At 38.1% G+C, this 23,241-nt stretch overlaps 1 protein-coding gene and 1 long non-coding RNA gene across 2 annotated transcripts in view; both read left to right on the forward strand.

The window, feature by feature from the left end:
• Positions 1 to 6,523: 6,523 nt before the first annotated feature.
• Positions 6,524 to 12,909, forward strand: LOC128804277 (uncharacterized). The gene is made up of 3 exons (XR_008435991.1): positions 6,524 to 6,609; positions 10,699 to 10,824; positions 12,667 to 12,909. It is a non-coding gene; the product is annotated as an uncharacterized LOC128804277 (long non-coding RNA).
• A 2,243-nt stretch (positions 12,910 to 15,152) lies between these two features.
• GUCA1C (guanylate cyclase activator 1C) overlaps positions 15,153 to 23,241 on the forward strand; it is a 46,602-nt gene continuing 38,513 nt past the window's right edge. Inside the window, exon 1 of the mRNA XM_053970607.1 lies at positions 15,153 to 15,356. Coding sequence (XP_053826582.1) covers positions 15,153 to 15,356 — 204 coding nt within the window. The remainder of the gene's footprint in view (positions 15,357 to 23,241) is intronic.

Raw genomic sequence — 23,241 nt, forward strand, 5'->3', positions numbered from 1 at the left:
ATATATATATATATCTTTGTTCTATAGTGTGGCCAGCAGCTGGGTATCCACCAGCCACTCTCTCACACCCTCACCACCTCCATCCCCCAGGAGCTGGAGGAGAGAATAGGAAGAGAAAAAGTGAGAAAAATTTGTGTTTCAAGATAAAGACAGTGTCATAATCTGTTTTATAATAATGATGAACTGGTGTTTGAAAGGTATTGATTGAAATGGGAAATAACTAATACAGAAATATTTATAGCTCATCTCCACCATTTTAAACCCACTAACATCAGGGACCTGCTTCTGATGAAAATGGAAGCAAAGGTAAAGTAGGATGCAGTTGCAGGTAATGAACCAGTAGCATCTGACTCTTGTTAGCTACAGCCTTGTTTTTAATCAAAAGCAAGGTAGGTTAACACATAGAAAACCTGAATTTATTGTACATGGCGTTTTATTAACTTTGCTTCAAGAGGAGTCTGAAGACTTATTTTGGAATGAGGCTTTTCCTATATTTGAGTGTCATCTTAACTGAGTCTTATGCATGGGATTTTGCCTTCCATACCCACTGAAATAATTATTTTATTCTTTTAAAGATTTAAATCACAAGTGCAGTCAATTTTGAAAGACTGATAATAATTTTACAAGCCACATTTTTCTGTAAATAAATGCCTCTTGATGTAAATTATCTCTATAGAATTTTTGTTTATTCTTATTCTTCTTAATTTACTGGTAATTTTTTATAAATATAGGGTTAAGACAATCTGACATTGTTGATGGAAAACAGCCTCAACTATTTTCAGAAAGAAGAGTTTAAAAGCAGTGATTAAACACCTATTTTCTAAACTGCCAAAAAAAAAAAAAAAGTTTTTTCTAAGACCCTGCTATTCACCCAGTGTATTAAAGTCTAGGACTTGTCCAAGGCTTTAGATCCCTTAATCATGCTAGCTTAGTTTCAGTGGTACATTTTTAACACATAGTTAGAACAATATAATTGCTACTTTTTGCAGCTACAAGAAAATGTAGCTGCTTAACTCCAGTGTGCCAAACACAACACATAGTCTTGCAAGGCTTGGAGCAACATCTGCTCTCATAAATTTGCTATAATAAGACTCCCTAGGCCAGACTGTTGGATGCCTGACCCTACTCTTCTCAGGGTGGTTAAATGCAATGTAGCATTCAGCCAACTATCTTGTTCTGTTTTGGATGGGTGAGTGTAAAGACATATAGACTGTGGCTGTGCAGAGGTAAAATAAATGGAAAAGGCACTTCAGTAACACTAATGCAGGTGCTAAAATAGTATTATATCACAATGAGGTAGTATCTGGACAATAATTTTCCTGCAGTACCTCAATCTTTATATGGTATCTTGAACTGCTGTTGTGTGAAGCATCAATTTCTACACTTTATAGTACATATCAAAACTGGGAATTGTTGCTTTGAATTTTTTCATGTGCTTCTTTAGTGAAAGGAAGCCTGCCAAAGTTTTCGTTTTAGCTTATTTCTCAAATAATGTAATATTTCTGAAGATTGCAACAGTCAGAATATTGGCGCAGTACTGAAATACTAGATATTTTAATGTAAAATATCCCACACTTTTTTAAAATCCAAAATACAGAACACTAGGTGTTTCTTAAAAGTTTAACTTTATTTTTGTGCTAAAGTGCCTATTCATCTGTTAATTGTTTGATTTTGCATGCTTAAGTTAATTCATTTCTAAGATTTCACTACACTTCTTATTTGTTCTTTAATAAAATTTACAACTCTAATTCACTTGGCTCCCTGCTACAAAAGCACCTGTCTCCTGCTGGATGAAAGAATACATTGAAGGATGACTTCTGTTCATCCCTGACCAATACTATTGAACTCCAATGGGCAAAATAAACTATTTAATCAATATTTATCCAGTTTACATTGTGTGCTTTACACTCTACCCTGTACAGCTAGGTTGTCAAGAATTCCATGCTTTTCCAAGAAACATATACTCTTGTTCCCAAAGCACAAGCAGACATTGAATACCTGAGCTGTTTCACTCCACTTCTTCCAAACTCTTCCAACCCTTTCTATTCTAGAGAAGTATTAGTACCGCCATCATTTGGAAGGGCTCAAACCTACTTGAACTTAGGCTGTTATGCCTAATTGCCTAATTTTGATCTGCCTGGCTGAAGTGGCTGGGATAGTCATCCCTTACTCCCTGCTTGCTGGACCAAGCTTTAGGATTGCGCTGTAGGGTTGGAGTCCAGAACCCTGGGAACAGTGTTCTCAGCCCAGTGGAGGTTTCACCTGATTCCAGAGCCCTGACTCAAAAATAAGGATGGCGTGGTCTCCCTGATTTTAACTTTTAATTTGACACCAACTGTGGTAGCTTTAGCATGTTAACAGCTAAGAAGCCATAAGAACTGCTGAGGAAGAGGCGCTTTAACTTTCTTTAAGTTCTTCTTCTTCTGCTCTTTGCTTATTTAATGTACTGAAGAAGTCTGTACCATCACACGGAAGCTGGTGCAGTGACAGCATTCACGGGAACTTGGGGTCCTCCTTGTGCGTGTGCAGGGGAACACTGGAAATGCCAACGCCTCATCCAAGACAAGCTTTACTGTGCAAATGTTTTAGAAATCCTGCTGTGCTCACCTTGTCTACAGATTGTTTTCAATCATTTTTCAGTCTGTTTCAGATACTTATGGGCAAATATAAACAAAATTTGAGCACTGTGAAAAATACCCAGAACATAATAATAAACCTCTGACCAAGTTTCCACCAGTCTAGGACATGTGCCCTACAGTTTTATTCTAATCAGAAATTCTCAGGCACTCAGTACTCTGGAATGTGATTTTGTAACACTATGATTGGCTGAGAGTTAGTTTTGAGGGCTCAGCTGGTTTTTGTTTCTATAGGGGCAGTGCTGTTCATCCGTGTGAGCAGTGACTGTAATAAGGAAGGGAACTGAGAGATTCCTCCCTCCGCACGCTGAATTCCTATTTTACAACATTATATAATTCTAATCCCTGTTTCAGCACTTCAGCAGGATGAAAGTGGCAGGTATTTGGCACTTTTCCTGTCACCATCACTATAGTGTAATGGTGGATTTAGCAGGGTGAAGTGAGGATTTTCATCTCTTACTACCTCTTATGCATGTCTCTGAAGCCAGTAATAGTCATACCTCCTGTGGGTGTTCAGGATTGGTGTCTAGGGGCCAAAAGACTTTTCCTTTTTCTGGACAGTGAGTTGAATAAGCTGCAAGTAGTTTGTCCTTGGATGAGGGAGGAAATCTTTGATTTAGTGCTGAACTCAGCACTCGAGAAATTGTGTAAGTTGAATATGTAAGTTTTTGGCAGATGTTGCATTTCTACCAGATTTGGAGAATGAATGAGGATTTGAGAGTATAGCTTTGAAACATTGCACTTAGAATTTAAAATGGATGCATTGTGGCAGCAGTGCTATCTAAAATGTCTTTGTCACTCTCTTTCACTTTTTACTGCATTTTTAATTTGCCTTGTGATGCACTACATGTTTTACATAGGGATAAAATACCAAATTTACTCACTTGGCGGATTTGTCTCATAAGACTGGTCTGTAGTAAAAAGAAAAGTGTTAAGTCAGGTTCTGAAGACAGAAGCAGCAAGAGTTCTAGATATATTCAGCCCATTTACTCCCTGAAAAAAAAAGGAGTGGTATACTAACTTCTTATTTAAAGATTATCAACTTGTGAAATAAAAAAGTGGAGATATGAAGAAGTTTTAAAGGTAGTTATGAGCAAAATGATGACATTTCTGTTCCAGTAAATATAGCTGCTGTGGCCTGCTATTTCATTTAGATTGTTAATATAATGACTCTAAGTTATTTTCTGAGGGAGAAAAACAGTTTCTTAATTAGCAAAAATGTTGAAGTCATTCAAAAACATTTTAGTAATTTTGACAGAGGAAAAACTGCTGTGTTTTGTTTGTTAATCTTTAATTCAGTAAATGCAGTTTGTAGAAAAGCAAGAGGACGCTGCAATTGAACTGTCAGATTTTAGTTCATGCATTAAGCAGTCTCTTTAAATGTGTGTTATAAGCATGATATAGCAGCCTTATCATTATTATGTGCCTGAAACTGAGCAGATGCCCAATAAAATTGCCAGAAATACTAGCGGTTCCCTAAGGTGACTTTTCTGCCAATAGGGAGAAATGCACTAAACCCAGCCTTTCAACACAGTTCTGTGGGAAAAGACAACAACCTTAAGACCAGAAGCACAGGCATCTGAAGTGCTACCAGTGTCAGACTTGTTGCAGGTAACACTAAGCTTGCACAAAGCTGACTTCCCTTGCTCTCTGAGTGCAGTGGCATCATAATTCAGGGTGTGAGGCAAAGTCTGACACAAGGTTGCATTACAGTTTCTAGGTGTGTTTAGCCTCTATTTGTCACGTTGGTTGCACTTCATTTATTGAAATGACATCATTGACTGCTTTGCATCTATCTTAAGACATTCAGTAATTCAAGCAGAGTTATTAGGCAATGCAGATTAGGCAACATGAATATTCTGTCTGAAAGAAGTTACTCCTTCACCCCTTTTCTCTGCTGTTACTGCTACTCTCCTTGCTGAAGTCACAGCCACTGTGCAAGCAGACCCTTGAGTAAATGCACCCTAAAATGTCTGGTGGGAGCTGCTGCAGCCCCGCAGCAGAAGGCAGCTCTTCATCACCCCTTCCATGGATGGAGACAGAGCTGTGGGAGGGGACTTCATCCCCAAGATGCCAAGTGACTAAGTCAAGTGTCAGATCTGCACACACTCTGGCACCAGCATGGTTTTACTGCAGCTCTAAGACAAATCTCTTTCTGTCCTGTATTTTCTTATCTGAAATAAAGGAATTGATTTTTAAAACACGGACTCTTTCCATCACTGAAGTAAAATTAAAATAAAACAGCTTTCTGTACTACTACTGGCAATGTGTGGAAGACACATTGATGGTGTCAGATAGTACAGATCCAGTGTGAAGACACATGGGATAGCAAAAAGAGTTGGCCTGCAGTCCAGTTCTTTAATTTTAATCACAGCAAATTATACACTATGTTGGCCGGATGGTTTGGTTTTACTTTATACAGCTGGTTGAAAAAAAACAGAATTAATTATCATAAAAATGAGAAGTTTTCAGCTACTTAAAAGTGTACTAAATTAGAAACTGCCCATTAAGGACATTTTCTGCTACTTCTTCTGGTGGAATGGTGTGCACTGAAGTCTTCTAAGCACTTTGTATATATTATTTTAATCTTTCTCCGTAAAAGCCCTGACCAAGTTACAAGAAGTTAAAGCCTTGCAGAATTTAAAAACATTGGTTTCATTTGTTGCACATAGTTTGTTTCCCTCCACTGTGTGAGGATATAGCTGCATTACAAAATTCTTAGTAAGATGCCCTGATTGAGTGACCCAGACATGGCTTTCCTGGCCTTGGTGCTTTGGAAATCTTCATCACTGACGTGTATTTGCTTTTATTGTCATTGAACTTTTTAGAGATCTACTGTTGGTTTTTTCCAAACATAGGCTATTAAGAGAACAGTTTGCCTGCACACCTGGAGATCTTACATCTATGTTTACAGTCTGAAAACCAACAGCTGTCTGATTGTATTCACTCAGAATGCGGAATGCCTGTTTTATGATGACCCTGACTGCGGCATTGTCACAATTTTTCCAGGGAGTTTTTTATGGGAAGTGATTGGTTTCTCCTGTCTTTTGATGCAGATGGGGTCTGCTTTTGTCCCCATCCTCAGCTACACTGAAATTGTGGTTGAAGCAATGTACAGGGTGCTGGTGGGGGGCTGCAGAGTGGCCTTGGTGAGGAGTGGTGAGGACTGCCCCATACTGAGCACAGCCAGTTCCAGCTCATTCCACAAGGTTGACCACAAGGCACAGCTGTACCCTGCAGCCACAATGGCAGTGCCTCGGGAAAAGTCCATGTGAGAAAGGGCAAAAGGGCACAGTCAGTCAGGAGTGAGGGGAGGGTGTGAAAAGCAGCCCTGCAGACACCTAAGTCAGAGGACGAGATGTTCCAGGTGTTCAAGCAGAGATTCTCCCTGATGGAGATCACACTGGAGCAGGCACCCACACTGCAGCCCATGGAAAGGACCACACTGTGGAAGGTGCACGTGCCCTGAAGGAGCCATGGTCCATGAAGAACCCATGTTGGAGCAGGTTGATCCTGAAATGCTGTAGCCCATGGGAAAGAGCCATCCTACAGGAGAGGAAAAGAATGCAGAGGAAGGAGAGGCAAAGAGGAGCTGTTATGGACTTACCACAGCCCCCATTCCCTGTACTGCTTGGAAGGAGGGAGTAGAGAAGTCAGGAATGAGAGAGAGAATTTGAGCAGGTCAAAAAGAGGGACTTTGGGGAAGGTTTTGTTTTGTCTTTCTTTCTCTGGTTGGTACTCTATTTTAATGGAGAATAAACTACATTAATTTTCTCCAAGTCAAGACTGTTTTCCTCATGAGAGTAATTGGTAAGCAAACTCCCTCTCTTTAACTTGACCCTTGAGCTTTTTCATCTTCTCTTTTCCCCTGTCCTGCTGAGGAGGTGGAATGAGAGCCGTTGGGTGGGCATCTGGCCACAGACAACCCAACACAACCACAACAGAAATTGTTACACTTGAGGAGTTGCTCTGGGTAAGTACAGCTACTCAGCTTGATTATTTTTACCACTCCAAGTTACATGTGCTTAGTTGCCATGTTTTTCCTCTGTGGACAAATTTGCCCCCAATTGTTTCTACAGTTGTAGAACTGTAGCACTGCAACACCATTCAGAGAAGCTGCAGCTCACCCTGTTCCCATTAATAAGTTGCTTTTCTGCAGCTTCTACAAACTGCTAATTCAATTTAGAATTAAAAGCTTTCAGATACCTTTAAGGCGAAAAGTAAAGAGCAGATATTTGCATGCAAAGTTTGAATTGCTTCCCCATCAAGGACCCGGGATTTTTTTTTTCAGAAACCTTTACTCCAGTACTGCAGACTGGAGTACTGGCAGTACTGTATTTTAAATACTCCAATGTCACCTTTAAGGCATAAGAGGACAAATCAACTGTCATTATTCACCTACTGATGATAAAGAGTTAATTTGCTCAGCTAGGGCTTCCATACCCTCCTGAATTTAATTTCTGTTCTCTCCTTTCTCTATTAGCTTTTGTTCAGTTGTTTCTTCTTTACAATTTTTTTGACTCCTTTTATACACACACAATTCCTTGTGAATGTAAATGCAATTATTTTTCTTTCTAAATAACATTCCTCCTAAAAAAATTAAAATAATCCTATGTCCAAGTAAAAAATTTTCTTTAAAGACATGCTACTGAACAGGTGTTACAATGCTTTGTGGATGCTCTTTCCAAGAAAAAAAAGCATGATTTTATTTGTATTCTTGAATTTATTAACAAAAATATGTTTAATACTTCAAGGAGTTTTCTTAAATTATGTGAAGTAGACACACAGGTCAAGCCTAATTCAGAAAACCTGAGCACGGCTTTAGCCTTCAGTTATTGTTGCAAAATATTTTGGCAGTCAAAACTAGCAAAAGAGTAATGAAGACAGAATTTATTTCACTTAATTTATTTTTGTGGGGGTTTTCTTTGTGGTTTTTTTGTTTGTTTTTTGTTTGTTTGTTTGTTTGCTTTGTTGGTTTTGTTTGTTTGTTTTCTTTCTTGGGTTTTCTGGGGGGTTTTTTTGTTGTTTTTTTGGTGGGGGTTTTTTTGTTGGTGTTGTTTTTTGAGGTTTTTTGTTTTTTGTTTTTTTTTTTTTGAGGAAGAGGAGCAGAGTGAATACATTAATTTCTTTGCTAACAGCCTGGAAAATAGATCTCCAACTCATTAATGCAAAAGCAAGAATTAATTTTGAGTAACTCTTCAGACTGATAGAACTGCTCTAAAAGGTGTATCTTATGTTTTAGACAAATCATATCAACATGGTGATTTTTAAGAACTGTGAGAGAAAGAAAAACTAGTCTATTAAAGGGTCTTAGTCTAACAGCTATGGGGAACCTACCTGGTTTCACAAAGAGAATAGGAAACTCCCACTTCTTAAGCTACAGAGCACATTTCTTTTCATGAAATTAAACCTTCAGACAGCTTTGGAACCCCAATCTGTTTTTTTCCCCCTTAGCTTCTTTTCAAATTGTGATTGCAAGTCTGAATGAAATTTTTCACAGCTTAGAGTTCAAGTGATTTACTCTTAATAGTGAATGCTGATATTATGACCTGTTCCACAATGATGAAAACACTTTAAAAATGCAAAGAAGAAGTCTGCAATAGATCAGCAAAAATGTCTGGAAACAATGATCTTTGCATTCTAAACACTAACAGATTTCCTTGCCTTTATTTTAAATTGCATGTGCTGATTAAATTCCTCCTCTAAATACACTGGAGTTGTGCCTTTTTACTCATAGAGCGCAGCTTCTCAGTGTAAGTCCTCTAACGTGTATTTTTACAAAATATATTTATTTGAGTGTTTTTTGTAAAAATACACGTTAGACAAAAACAAAAGCAATAGTCCTTGTCAATACTCAGTTAAAAGAACACTCAAATAAATGTTTTTCATGCCAGTATTTTTTCATATCTTAAAGTTGGTCAAGAATTCCAGCAGCCAGGAACTACCTTGAGATTGCTGTGGCAGCATGAAACAACTTTAGAGCACATTCAGAGCTGCATAGCACAGTGGTTATGAAATTCCTCTTGAGGAATATAAGCTATAAAAGTTTGAAAGACCTTCATGCATCTTTTTTTTTTAATTAAATTCCATGCTGGTTTTATTTTTGTTCATTACCTCTCAGGGTGTAATATCAAATGCTGATAGTAAGATTAAAATATATTCTTTTCCTCTTTGTTTTCTTTGTCCTATCCCATTATTATTATACTTTGCTCTCAACCCTTCAGAGTCCTTCTGACAGAAAAATACAGGAGTAAAAAAAGTTACCAGGTTCTTTCAGTCTGAACTCACGTAAAAAATTGGCATCCTGGCTGTCCAGAGGTTTCGGATATGGTACAAAGTAAGTTACTGGAATCACACAAGTCCATCCTACATCAGCTGCTGCTGACCAGGCATGGACCATGGATGGACCTTACAGGCCACTCCTTACATGTCCTCTGTTATGGATTATTAACCATGCTGAGTTACTAGCTTGTAATTCTCTACATGCTTATGAATATTTGTAGGAGTTCTCAGTAGTTCTCACTAGAAATACATTTTAAAGGGACTTTCGGGTTGCCTATATTCAGAATATAAAATGAAATGTTCTGTTTAGATTTAAAAGATCTCATACTGTTTAAAAATTAAAGAGAAAAATTCTATCTATCACCATATCCACAAAGTAGACTATGCTTGCAAACTGCAGCAAAGCTGTAAACTGCCAACATAGCTTTTCAAGGAAAACTTAGTAGTCTGAGGGGAAGCATGGCAGAATTACTGAAGTCCTTTCACAGGGTAAATTACATTAAATTACATTTAATTTTCAAATATTTTCTCCCATATGTTTTCTCCCAAATTTCCCTAAAAATGTTCCCTAAAGAACATTTTGTTATTTAACAAAAGAAGCAAAATGTGGCCGATTCTGGGCTTCCAGAGTTAGTAGCATGTTCAGCTATAAGCACAGATGCACACAGATAGCACAGATATCCATATTTGGATTTTTCATGGGGAGGCATCCCCTGCTGCACTGGACTTGAACATGTGGACTGGACTTGTTTTTCCCACTGAGTCCCTCTGGTTTGTGAGAGAATCTGGTGCTTTGTGCGCCATGAATTCCCCTGCCTCTTCACATTGCTCTAATCTTGCCACTTAGATAATCCCAGACTCTGTCTCAGGGAGGGACTGACAGATTACATGCAATACTTCTCTCAAATCAAATTGTGACTTATTAAATGTCAGAATTCTTTAAAAGGTGGTGTAAGCATGTCATATATGTTCTTCAAATTGAGTTTATATAATCACCAAATATTATTTGTCCAATTGTTTCACTAATTCCTTTTAGTGAATTTTATGATATTTACTATCCTTCTGAAGAAAAAATAAGCTTTTTTTATCCTATCTCTTTTTTCTGCTTAGGTAGAAGAAAGGGGGTGGTTGCCTTTCTTCTTTTCTTTTTTTTTTAATACAGAGTAGTGTGTGTTGTGTAAGAGTCCCAGAAAGATTATGGTGTCACCTTAATGCTTTATAAAGGGCTTTAGTAGCATTAGAGTATTAAGTAACCTTAACAACAATTCAGAACCCACTTACAAAACTAATTTTAAAAGGCATCTAATGAAGTTTGAGAACCACAAGAAATTATTATTTATTGTAAAAACAGACGAGGAAGAATTAAAGTTTAATTGCCATCTAGTCATTTCCTCAGTGTAGGCTATCACAACAATTTGTTCTCTTATTAGTTGGTATCAGAAGAACCTCGTTGTCCCTTTATGCTTCATGACTTTGATAGCAGACAGATTCCTGCATAAGTATTTTTGTCATGTAAGAAAACAGATACAGGACCTAAAACAATAACAAGGCACTAATTTACAGGTTTATTATTATGTATTCAGAGTTGTGTATTTTCACATACAAGCACACTGTGAAGCTTACAAGCAAATTAAATCAGAAAATATCCTAAAAAAGAAGCATTAAACCTGTGTGAAAAAAATTATAGGAAGATGCAAATAGAAACTGTAGAGAAAATATAATTTACATGAATGCTTTTATGGTAAATATGCAATTTACAAATAAACCTTTTATTTACAAGTAAACCTGCAATGAGGCAAACCTGCATTGTACCCAGACATCCATCTAAGAGAGAACCTTCAGAACACCATAATTTTTCCAAAATGATTGATCTTCAGTCAGTCAGTCTGACCACCAGCTGGATAAGGTAAGCCAGTTAAACACTCTCTGGGTCATGTCTGGTATAAAAATAGCCACACTTCACTAGACAGGTCTAAGATACCCAGGTCAACTCTCCTGTCTCTGCTCTCCTGTCTCTGGCAAAAGCCAGGAGCATATGCCTAGGGAACAGGCACCCCTCAATCACCCTCTCTGCTTCCAGCAGCCTGTGGCCACTCATTCAAAGAAGAGATTCAACAAATGAGTTAAATGGGCTTTTTCTGCCTGAAATTATCTAATTTTTTAAACACATATTTACTTTTAGCCTCCATACCACCTCGTGCTAATCAGTTCCACATTATAATTGCACAAACATTCTTTTTTTTATTTTTTTTTTTAAGAAATCTAATTCTTTCTCAAATTGTTTTGCAGCAATGTTTCAAAGAATTCCAGAAAGTCTGTCTTGAGGTTAAAGGCAAATAAGACTTTTCATTTCAGGGACCTGTGGTTTTTACGTCTACACATAAGATCATTGCCTGTCACTGTAGTAGGGAGACCAGATAAAACATTTAAATGGTGCTGTCTTCTTACATCTTTAAGTCCAAATGTTTTATTCTTGTGGCTTGCAGAGACTGATGGTGCTAATATATAACACTGAGAGAGACTTAGTGTGAATTTTACTTTGGGGAAAAGTTGGGGTCAGAGTTCAGTCTCTTGAAGCTTCTCCCTATAATAGATGTGGATTTCTGTGTCCTGATAGTGTTGTCCTCATTGTCTGCAATTCTTAAATTTCAAATGCTTCATTGGACTTTCCCCTATCTTATATAGCACCATCTATAGAAAACTTGAAATTTCCTAGATACAGTCTAAGCCCTTAAGGCTTTTTGTTTTGTAACCTATGTTAGTAGCCTTGAGTCCTCACCATCACATATGAAGGTCTAAGTGCCATCTGGAACAGGGCTAGGAGGTTCCAGGTGACATGGGTGGTTCTTTACAATCATATTCAGAGGCAAATAAGCACATGCTTATTTGAAAGAGACACTGCTCAATAGGCAATAGGTTTCTGTGTGTGTAACCATTGATACTGGAATTAAGTAATTTGAACTAAATTTTGTTTTTTACTGTAAGCGTAAGTTGAGTTTTTTTCTTTTCAGGCCTCACATTTATGGCATAATTTAACATATAATTTTTTCATCCTTTCTTGGAGAGCCTTTCATTCAGTCCCTCTGATAGGTGTTGCTTATCTTTTCCATCTGCCTTTTCTCCCTTTTGTATTACATTGCGTGCAGACCTACAATGAGAGTTCCCTGCTTCTACATTCTCCTTCATTCTACTTCTGGACTTTGTTGGAGGGTAATACATATGAAAAAAAATGTACTTCCCAGCTAATGTGGATGTGGGCATGCAATAGGTCTGAGAAAATTGTGCTTTAAATAGTGAAGTAACTTTTCCTCAGAGTGAAAGTGAGGATATTAAATGGCTAAAAAGAACAGTGTTGCCAGCATAGCCCTTCTCATCTGTGTGCACTTCATCACTATAATCCCTCAGTAAAGCTATTCTAGCAGGAACATGGCCAAGAACTCCTTGAAAAGCAGCTTCTTCTCCTACTTGCACCTAATTCTAGCTTCCAATGTTTCCATTTTAGTCTGGTTTATTGCACTGCTTCTTGAAGTCTTCTCATGTTTTCTTTTAACTCTTTTTAAATAATGACCTTTGCTGATAAGCATGTCATGCTTGTTCATATGCTTATTTTTTTCAAATGTTCCACCTTAAAATTTGATTTTTTTTTTCAGATTCATCAAATAGATAATTTAGTATAGCTTGGTGATTATCATGAAGAGTTATTTAAATGAAATGTAGATTTTTCTGACATTTTAACCTTGTCTTCCAGAAGGAAAATAACAACAGAGTTCAGAGAGTCTTCCATGCCATATGAAAGAAATATGCACATTTTCAAGGACTGAGATGGCTTATTTCTTAATATTCCCATTTTTTTGATGTCGCTTTTTTCAGAAGAAAGTTTGAAAATGAAAATGTACAAAACCAATTGCAGGCCACTTTATTTACTAAAAAAACCCTGTCTATGGCTTCTGAAACCTGTGGTTCAAAGCTTTGATTTTTTTTTTCTTTTGAACATTGCTGTTATTTTGGGAGGGTGGGGGGGGGTGAGGGGGAACGAATTCTCAGTAACATTTGAGGTTTTTAAAACTTTCTCTTTTCATTGAACAAGAAATTTGGTAGATATACACTTGGGAAATTCTGTGTTGGCATTTCCAGTTCCTAACTATTGAAAATATAAATGTGATGAAAAACAATAAAAGACTGAAGATTGCCATTTTAAGCTGCCTTTCTTTTGCCTGCTGTTCTTTGTTATTTAAAATATGGCATTCTTTGCCTGCTAGGGATATTTTGAAGTGACATATTTCCAAATACCACTTCACATGTTTCAGATTCTGGTTTTATTCAGTACTTCATAAAGAAAATCCCTGCTGCTTCTCAGTATTGAAGGTCTTGATCTTATAACTGACAGGATGTTAGCGGGCAGCTATTTTTGCTCTGGGCAGACTGTTAGAAGTGATGCAAGGAATGAGTAGAGATTAGGAAAAATCACATTTTAATGATAACTACATTATATGTCTCTGTTGAAGTCCTCCAGGCATTCACGTACACTTTTCCCCCCCTCTCTCCCTCCTCAGCAGCATTGCCCTGACTAGCTGCAGACTCTGGTTTATGCAACATAGGTGCGAATATGTGCTGAAAGTCTGTTCCAGCAACAGCCCAGCTCATTGCCCTTTTACACTGAAGGCTTGTACCCATTTCTGAAACTATCTTACATTCTGATCTTACATGATCTTTTACAAATAAAGAGCAAGTCACAGCTCTTTATTTGCCTAAAAATACTGGAGAACCACATGAACCTGCATACAGTGGTCCTAAACGTTATGTATCAGAGGCAGCTTGCCCAGCTGGTTCCACCACCAGTGCACACCCCATGAATTCACCACCACAATGCTCATCACTCCTGGCACCTGAAAACCAGGACTCATGACATGTCCAACAGTAGCGTTCAGTTCTTTTGCCATCTTGAAGGAACTCTCCTGACTGTTGACACTGCTTTTGCAACTGAGCAAGCAGGAGCCTTGGCCAAGAGAAAAATTGATCTCGTGCAGCTGCACAGCACTCAAGGGCAATGGGACTGTGCCCTGCTCTCCAGAGTAAAGTTGCTTGAATGGTGCTCACTTTGCTCTGGTGAGACATCACTGCAGTGCCAATGGTGAGACACCATCTTGGCAGCAGCCTTAGGTGTAACAGCTGTATCTTTACATTCTACCAGGGTAGTCTCTAACCACTGCATGCCATAGTATCTGCTGTAGGGCTTAAATGCTGTAAACCTGTACACTGCTATCTACTGCAATACAGCACAGACATTATGACACTACAAGTTTCCACAAACAATTTTGAAGCATCAGAAGCAGCAGTCCTGCACCCCCCATACTGCTGGCCACCCTTTTCCACCCTCACTTTATCTGTTCTTTTGTAAAACCCACTATTGTGACACCAGGCAATGCAAAAATGTAAGCAATGTTTTCTAAAGCTAACTATATTTATTTTGCAATCTTATTGCAAGCTTTGCCACTTGTCCCCAAGTGCAACCGCAAACACTTCTGCTGGTCTAAAGGAAGGGAAAGGATGGAACTGAAAGAGCGGTGGCAGTGGGGAAGCAATTTTCCAGACAACACTGGCTTACAGGAGACTCAGTTGCTTGTAGAATTCCTGTCTAAAGACAACAAGTTTTTTGTGCTTAGTGTATGGCCACTTTCAGTTTTTTCAGGTTATCCAAGTCAAATTGTGTTTCAGTTTTGACCTGTAAGGTAAGATTTGGATCACCATATATACAGAAATAATAAAAATGAAAAGTCAGCTGCACAAAATGTATACAAGCTCCAAGGCAGCTGCACAAAATGCATACAAGTATTAAAATGGTTCTAAGTTTTTGTTAAAACTTTATAAATTGTAAAAATGAGGGTTTAGAAACTACCCTCAAAGTTCCTGCATGTTGTTTTTTTAATATTCATCCAGTTTAAACACCTTTAGCACCACAGATGCAAGTACAAGATGAGAACTGGTATAATCAGTTCATCTGAGGCTCTGCAGACTGACTGTGCACAAAGACTCTAATTAGCTGCTAAAACCACAGGGTACTAAAACTGGGTGCCAGTAATCTTTCTAGGGTGCTATATTTACTTAGTCTATCTTGGTAGTGATCTGTAATAGGTTTAAAGTAGCTCTCAAAGGCAGAGTTGGTGTTTGAATGATCATTGTTGGGAAGCAAGAATCAACATTTGGATGAATAAATGCTGAAAAAGATTACCTGGTATGTTTGATGCAATGGGTGCTGCTGGATCAGCAGATGACATTAATGCTATGGAAATTCACCACTGGTACACAAAGTTTATGAAGGAGTGCCCATCCGGTCAGCTTTGCCTGCATGAATTTAAACATGTCCTGGATCTACACGGACTTACTCCTGAAGCTAACAACTATGTTGAACAAGTATTTCACACATTTGACATGAATAAGGTAAGAATTCATTCTTGACTTCCCGGTTTTCTTATGGCTGTATCATTTGATGCACTCAGAGACACGCCTCAGAGAGCTGTAAGCTCCCTGCTCAGAGGTAATGGAAGCAATTCAATAGAAAACTCCAAGCAGATAACCAAGAATGGCTGGCAAACAATGTTGAATGCTCTGTTCCCAGTACATTTTGCCAATTTGAAATTTTCATACAGTCATTCTAATACACCCTGATGGTTTCTCATTTTTGAAAACCAGATTTTTATTATTATTTTCAGTGTGCATTAATAATTGAAATTTTTTTTATATAGCTGCTTGTAAAATCTTTCTAAGGCAGTGAGTGTTCAGCTGGATCCATAGGTATTAATGCAGATTATGCAACATAGACACAATAAGATTCCTTCTGTTGCAGGATTCATTCAGAACACCTTCTGTGGCCTAATTCGGTATCAGTCAATCCCCCTTTTCCAAAGGTACATCTGTTTGGTTTTGATCCATCATCCCGATTTTACTGCTTAACATCCTAGGTCCTGCTAAAGATCCGTCCAGCAGCTGTTAGATGTGTTGCTGTATTATGTTATTCCAACTCAGCCTTCATACAGCTTCCTCCTAGCTACGAGACTCATCGGAGTTATTTTCCCCTTAAGCCACGGTAACACTTTCTACCAAATGTGACAAAAGGAGTGAAGAGTCATCTGTAATTCCTAAAATAGTCACAGAAATTAGGCTTAGGCTGAATTGTCAATAATAAAAACTCAGCTTTCGGCTAATAGAGCAGATGGGCCCATCTTGGTATAAAAAATACTCAAAAAAAACAATAAAGCATTAATGTTCTCTACCCACATTGTTTATCTCAATGAGTTCAGAGATATGCAATTATGTAATTAATTATACTTGTTTCAGAAAATGTTGAGAGTATAAGGTACATTGTGTGTTTTTACTATTACACTGTTTTCTTGTGTTTCCATACACATCTCCACTCCCAATTCAGCTTGCTTTTTTGGAATTTTGTAATTCTTTCTTCCATAATCTTCAAGGACTCTTCCTATAAAACAAGGCTCCTTGCACGCTCTTTTCTTCCCACCAGATGGTTAAACATACTGAAATTTGATTAAGTAGTATCACCTAACTCAATAAATATGCTAGTTACAGATGATGAGCAAACTTCCAGTCTGCCTGACTGGCAGAAATTGTTAATTTGCTGTCCTCTTTTGAACTAAAAATTTGATGCATTAAGTTCCCCAGAAAAGCTTTATGAATGCTAACCTTCCTGGACAGCGCACACGGACAGTGTCTGAGCTCACTGAAGAGCTTTTCCAGTTTAAGTTGTTTAAGCATTTCCAGTTTAAGTTGTTTAAGCATTAATGTCCACTGCAAAAAGCCCTTGAAACTTCAGTGCTCTTGAAAAGCGTGGGGAGCTTTGGGTGTTGGGGATTTTGGCTCTTTATTTTATGGGGGAACATCTTTTTTGTATTGTTGGTATTTTAGAAATTCCTAATTGCCTTTCTCCCACTACAACTAGCTTATCACCCATGGAGCAGTTTGCTCAATTCATCTGAGGAATATTAAGATGTATGCCTTAAACTTCTCAGGTTATGTATGCATCAGTTAGACTCTTGCTACCAATCAAGCTCTCATCCCCTTCTCTGGTATCCCCAGAACTTTTTAATCAATTGGTATATTTCCACCAAATTTCAAAGAGTAAATATTTCAGTTAATAATTTCCTAGTGTTTTCATAAAATTTGGCAGCTGGGTAGCAGGGACATACCCAGAATGAATGCCCCATTCATGTAGAATTAAGATTTTATTCATTGTTTAAGGCAACAGTTGGCTGACAAAATGATCAGGCACTTGTTTTCTTTGGCCTAGAGAAAATACAGGATGGAGCTGGGGTACCAGCATTTGGGGTTTTAGGGGACAAAAGACATTGTTTGTATTGGTCTAGGCTTTTGTTTTGCTATTCTCAGAAGGGCTTTTTAAATTAATGTTCCATGTTATACAGAAAAAAGATGCTTCCGTTTTTTATCAGTTTGGAAGTCTTCCCCCCATTTTAATGAAATTTAACAATCATTTGGCCTTCAGGGCTTCATAAAATCCACTGTACACCTGCTTTCCCTAGGCTTAAAACCTCATTATTTAATAATGTGCTCCCACTAAATATCTGATATTCATTTCCTGTTCTGCAAGATGCTGTAACAATCCTCCACTAGCTACTACTAATCTGAGGCATAGATTTTAGTGTGTGCTTTCTTAATTGAGCTGTTGCTCAGCTGCAGCAATAGGACCAGGTAAAGTTATTCAGAAGGCAGAACAGGAATGGCACATTTAGAATTGTCAGTTACATTAGATTGTATAGTCTATATCCATTTGGAGATGGAAATGAGATGAAGAATGGGGCTTCCATTCCCAGAAAAACGGCTCGCAAGTTTTAATCCCTGCCCAATCTATTTGTATAATTTAGTAGTTGGAAAGGCTTAAACACTTAGGAAAATTAATCAAGTGAACCAGAATGTTTTATTAGAATGTTTTATGTTTTTCTTTTAAATACTAATTTTAAAAAATCTATTTTTATTAAATGGCAAAAATTTAGTTACATTATTCAGATACAACACGCAACATCTAGATAAGCTGTAGCTCAGTTTTATTCTTCTCTTGCCTTGAATAAAGTCTTGTGAAAGTCTCATTGAAAACCCTGTGGCAAACAAGAACCAGGACTTCTCAAACAACATGCCAGGATTTCATAAGTTTCCTCTTTGGCATTTACACTGCATCTGTTTATTTAGACATGATGTGTATATTTATCTGTTGTAATTTATGTTTTCTGTGAAGTCATTCTGTGGGGCTTCAGGCTGGCTTAGGGGATTGACTTACATAACAAGCAAAATGAGCTGTGCCCATACCAGCTTGCCAAGAGAAATGCATTTGTGAGTTCTATGGCTTGGTGTGGCTTTCTCAGTAAAAGTATCCTCATAGTATTTTTGGTCATTCCAACTGCATCAACACTTCTAACGAGAGCATGGCTCAGACAGAGTACAATAGAAAAGCATTTGTCTTCTGGATTCTGGTCTTAATGCAGAAATCCAGTTCAAGACTCCTTTCCATGCTTAGCAGAGACAAAGGATCTTACTTCAAGATGACTCAGCTCTTTCCAAGTTAGATGAACCAAGTCTCTCTGCCCTACCTCATACATCAAGAGAAAAACAACTTACCTAAGTCAGTGGAAACTAACTCTTGCTTAACAGAAGATTTTTTTTTTAATCAGTTTATGAAAAAATCCTACACATAAAATCAAGGTTCTGAAGTGGCATAATACACACAGGTGTAAAAAGCCATGATGCCATTTTATTTTGACATTGAAAATTGCACCATTAGTTTTCTTTTGTTTTCTTCACCCTGTCCCCTCCAAACACACTCCACTTTGAATTCTGCATGTTAATTTTCTCTCATCAAGGATCAAATTTTCTCTGCTGCCATGGTGGTAAAAATCACTGTCAAATCTATTATATTAGTGGATGAGGAAATTAATTTGAGATGAAATTTCTTGCAGCATGCATGCATTTAGATTTTAGGAAGTGAGATTCCAAGAAAACAACAAACTTATATGAATGCAAGCTTCTCCCTGAACCTGAAATTGCTGAAGATGACTCTGTCAGCTTCCAGTTTCTATGATAACAAAAGTGCTAGGCTTTAAATATTCAAATTTGTATCACTTTATCATCTGAAAACCCATCACTGAGCCTGTGAACAGAACACGTGTGTTAAGTGGATTATGCAAATAAAGCAATATGATTACTTTATAGTGTCTCCCCATGTTCTTGCTGCTTCAGATTTATATACATAAAGACATATTGCTAGATCTTTTTAACCTTAGGATTATATTAGGAAAAGTACTTATGCCATGCTTAGTTTAGATGGGATGTTAAATCAAAGTATGAACTTTTAATTGGAGAGTCATGAAGAGTCTGTTTTCAGTAAGAAGGTTAGTTCCCAAATTTCACTAGCCCTGATTTATACCCTTTATTCAGGTGCTTTCATGTGAATTTCATCCATGACAATATTTAAATAACCTGATAATTTCTGTGAGACATTTCTGTGAGATCTGAACTTTTTTTCCCAATGCTAATGATGCTGTATGGTCTATTTCAAGTCTAGCAAGAGTACCAAGGCTGCAAACCTGACACAAGCTCTTATACAACATGAACATAAATGTCATGTTTTGTCTTCAAGAGAGTCCCTGCAGAAGCACCTGAGAACAAGTTAAGGTCACTCCAAAGAGAAGGACCCACCTATTGACAAGTTCTTAAAAAATCTCCTAAACAAGTTTGTTTCCTTGTAGGTGGGGGTGGATGAGAGCCTTAAAACCCTCAGGTTTTCCCCTTTCACTACTGGTAGGTTGTGCGAATATTTTTGTCTTCATGCTCCTTTTTCAAAATTACTTTATCCACCATTTCTAAAGTAAATTCTGTTCAGAGCTGCATTTTCAGACAGTTACAATAAATCTTTTCTGGTTTTCTTCTTTATTTTATCATTGCCATTTTTATTCTTATTTGGAAAGCTTTTAAAAGAGTTGTACAGCTGTTTTATTTCCCTGTTCACCTGTTTTAAAAAGCAACTTTTAAAGCTAGGTAGTGGAAGGAAGGCAGACTTCAATTTTTGCATAGATCAGAAAGAAGATTTTTTTTTTTTTTTTTTTACTTCAAGAAGATAAATGGAAAGAATTGCTAAATGGAGTGGAGGAAATGCAGTCAAAAAACCCAGGAATAGACAGGAATAAGTAGATAACAGCTTTTGAGGAGAGGGAAAAAAAAAACAAGTGAAATGTAAAAAAAGCAAAATTTACAAAATCGAGGCACAAGTATAAAGAGATGGGAATAAATGTTCAAGGCTGAGCAGGAGGTTAATAGTGCCTCACCCCTTCTTTGTATATTAATTGAAACCCTTGTGGAACTGAAATGCCACCTATGGAGAAAAAGTGTTGAAAAGATAGTTAAAATCTTAACCAGAGATTCATTCTCCATCAGAAAGAGAGCTGACAGTCAGACAGAAACAACATGAGGGAATAAATGTGGTTGGTTGCTCTCTGCAGTGAGAGGGGGAGAGGTCAGGCAGTGGCAGCCACAGGATCCAACCCCTGGAGGTGTCTCTCCACAAAGCCTCCCCAGTGTCCCAGAAAAGCACTGGAACAGGGATTACGGGACAGAAATACCAGCGTGCTCTTTAGCAAGAACACGAGCCCTTGTCTTGCGAGCCCAGGCCACTAGGAGACGCCAGTGGCTCAGCGTCTGCTCACCTGGGGAAAGACTCCAGGCACTAGGAAGGAAAACAACGGCACTTAATTAGGGAAGACAGCCTCGTCTTTTAATTAAATGTTTGCCGATGATGCTATTGGCTTGGCTTTCCTTTTTCCAAAGTGCTTAACTCTGGGGATTCTATTGCTAGTAAGAAAGAAAAAAAAAAAAAGAGAAAGAAAAAGAAAAAAAATTTCAAATTTCTTCCAAATAGCTGTGCTGTGTAGGCAGATAAAAACAGGAAGCCAGGATTTAGAGTTGTTTAAGGATCTATATGTAGCATTATTAACTAGAAAAATCCAATTTGTCTAAGCTGAAATCCTTCATGAAAACTGCCTGTGGCATCAAAACATTGTTGGGGGTGAGAGTGAATTTGGATCTATCTAAAAGCCCTTAACACTGAAAGCCTTCATAGGTAAATTTTCTGGCTAGGATAGGCGATTCCAGCTCTTCTGGGAGGATAGCCTTCTCTTTCCAAAAGTTTGTGTCTTGTCCAGATGATTGTGTTTAATTTGTCTGGGTAGTCCCTCTGAAAACACCTCAGCCAGATCTGCTTGAGCTGGGAGGTAGGTTGCATCTACCTTAACAGACATAAATGGACTCTGAAGTTGGCTATAGATGATGAGTGGCCATATGCCTATGGGGAGCTGGAAGGTACTAGAGGGAGATGGCAGGATAGGGGGAAGGAAACTGTGCTCTGAAGTCAGGGACATAGGAATGCCTGCAATGGTGCTTCCTCTGGTCCTGCCCACACAGAGCCCCTCTGCCACCAAAATGAGCAGTGACAGATCTCCATATGCATGCAGTACTGGTAGGATCCAGCACCTGATAGCAATGGAGTGCTGGAAAGAGAGGGATTGAGAAAGAGAAATGGAGCAAAGTATAGAAGCACGAGCTGAGTCACAAGAGAGAGATGTGGCTTTTTTCAGAGAAAACGCCACATAGAAATTGCTAAGGAAGGAAACAGAAAGTGAGGCCAGATTGAGCTGGAGCAGATGCAAGAAGTTAATTGGCAAAGATGACATGAATTTAAGCAAAAATCTGTAGATAAGGTTTTTATTCAAATAGATGTAAAACTTGGCATTTGCCACTTCACAGGATAGCAGTTCTCTTTGTTGCATTACACTTCAAAGAGGTAGCGTTCAGCTGCATCCATCAGCGGGGAAAGATGTGTGTCCTTGCTCCACAACACAGGGATGTAGTATGGGCTGCTTAGTGCCAAGGTGCCACTGTTTTCACAATACCCAAGAAAAAGTCATCTTTATTATTTTAGTTTTCTGCTTTTTTATATTTCAAGTTAGCTCCTGATCACACTTCTGGGAAGTTTTGTTTTGCTGTGATGTGGGTTTCTTTTTTTAAAAGGCTCAACCTCTATTTTCAACTTCTGTCAAAAAAAAGGACCTTTTTTCACTTGTAAAGAAATCTAAATTACATTATCCCTTCTAGAACTAAGAGTTTTTATACCATTTTCAGAGCAGAACTAAGTAATCTGATCTTTTTTTTCTCATGGTTCCCTACAGAGACAGTTTTGCTTTACCTGCAATGTGCGTTTTCTGTGTGCCCATGCTGTTGCATTGATTGTCCTTGAACTAGCAATCTTTATTATGGGACTATCATTTTCTGTGTAAGTGCATAGTCCCACTGTTGCCTGTTTGTATGATTTTTTTGATTCCTAGAATATTGTACAGGTTCCAGAAAGCTTCTTGGCATCTCAATAGATACTGTAATTTTATCTTCACCTTTTAGAATCAGCTTTGTTTGGAACAGATAGCTCATTAGGAATTGTTTCACTAGGTTTTCTATACACAAACTAGTCTTGACACCCATTGTTTCAGCATTCTTTGAAATGTCTTTGCTATATTAATTTATTCAGTTTGCCTCCACATTGTTATCAATTTTCTATTTTTATTTATAAATAGAAATGCTCCAATGCCTTTGGCTTCTGGAACAAGTGATTTCTATAGACTTTCTACTGTCTCAGTACATGCTTTGCCTGCAGCTCATTAAGTGCCGTCAGACTATGCAGAGGGTTAAAAATTTTAATCTTTTTGTGCCCCATAAAACTCACATTTCTTTTTATGTCAGATGTTATATCAACCAAGTTATACTGTTCTAATCGCCTGCTACGGGTGGGGGATGCTGTGAGACTGAATGTCCAAGACTGAGCACCAAGATGTTTCCTATTACCATCCAAGTAGCAGTTGCATCTGGACAATTTTCTTTATCTCCTGTTAATAGGCCCATCAATGTCTTGCCACATGACTCAGAGATAACACTCTCCAGGAGCCAGTTCTGTTTAACAGGTGATTAAAGACACACCTCGTGACTCAGAATAACATCAGCCCATTGTGAGATGCTCCGCCCAGGGGGAGAAGCTAGGCATTCCCACCTGGATAAATCCAGGGATTTCTAGACAGAAAGGCAGCCTTTCCACAGGTTTCTGAGAAGACACAGCAACCACATCTGCCACTCCAGGAGGACTGCAGCCACTCCAATTTGGACTGCTACCAGCACGCTGGCCAAAGGGGTGTCAGGTTGTATTCTGACTTTGTCAGTGGTCTTCCTTTTGTATCATTGCATGTATTTTTGTCTTTTTTCCCAG

This window comes from Vidua macroura, chromosome 2 (genome assembly GCF_024509145.1).
Source record: "Vidua macroura isolate BioBank_ID:100142 chromosome 2, ASM2450914v1, whole genome shotgun sequence".
Taxonomy (NCBI): Eukaryota; Metazoa; Chordata; class Aves; order Passeriformes; family Viduidae; genus Vidua; species Vidua macroura.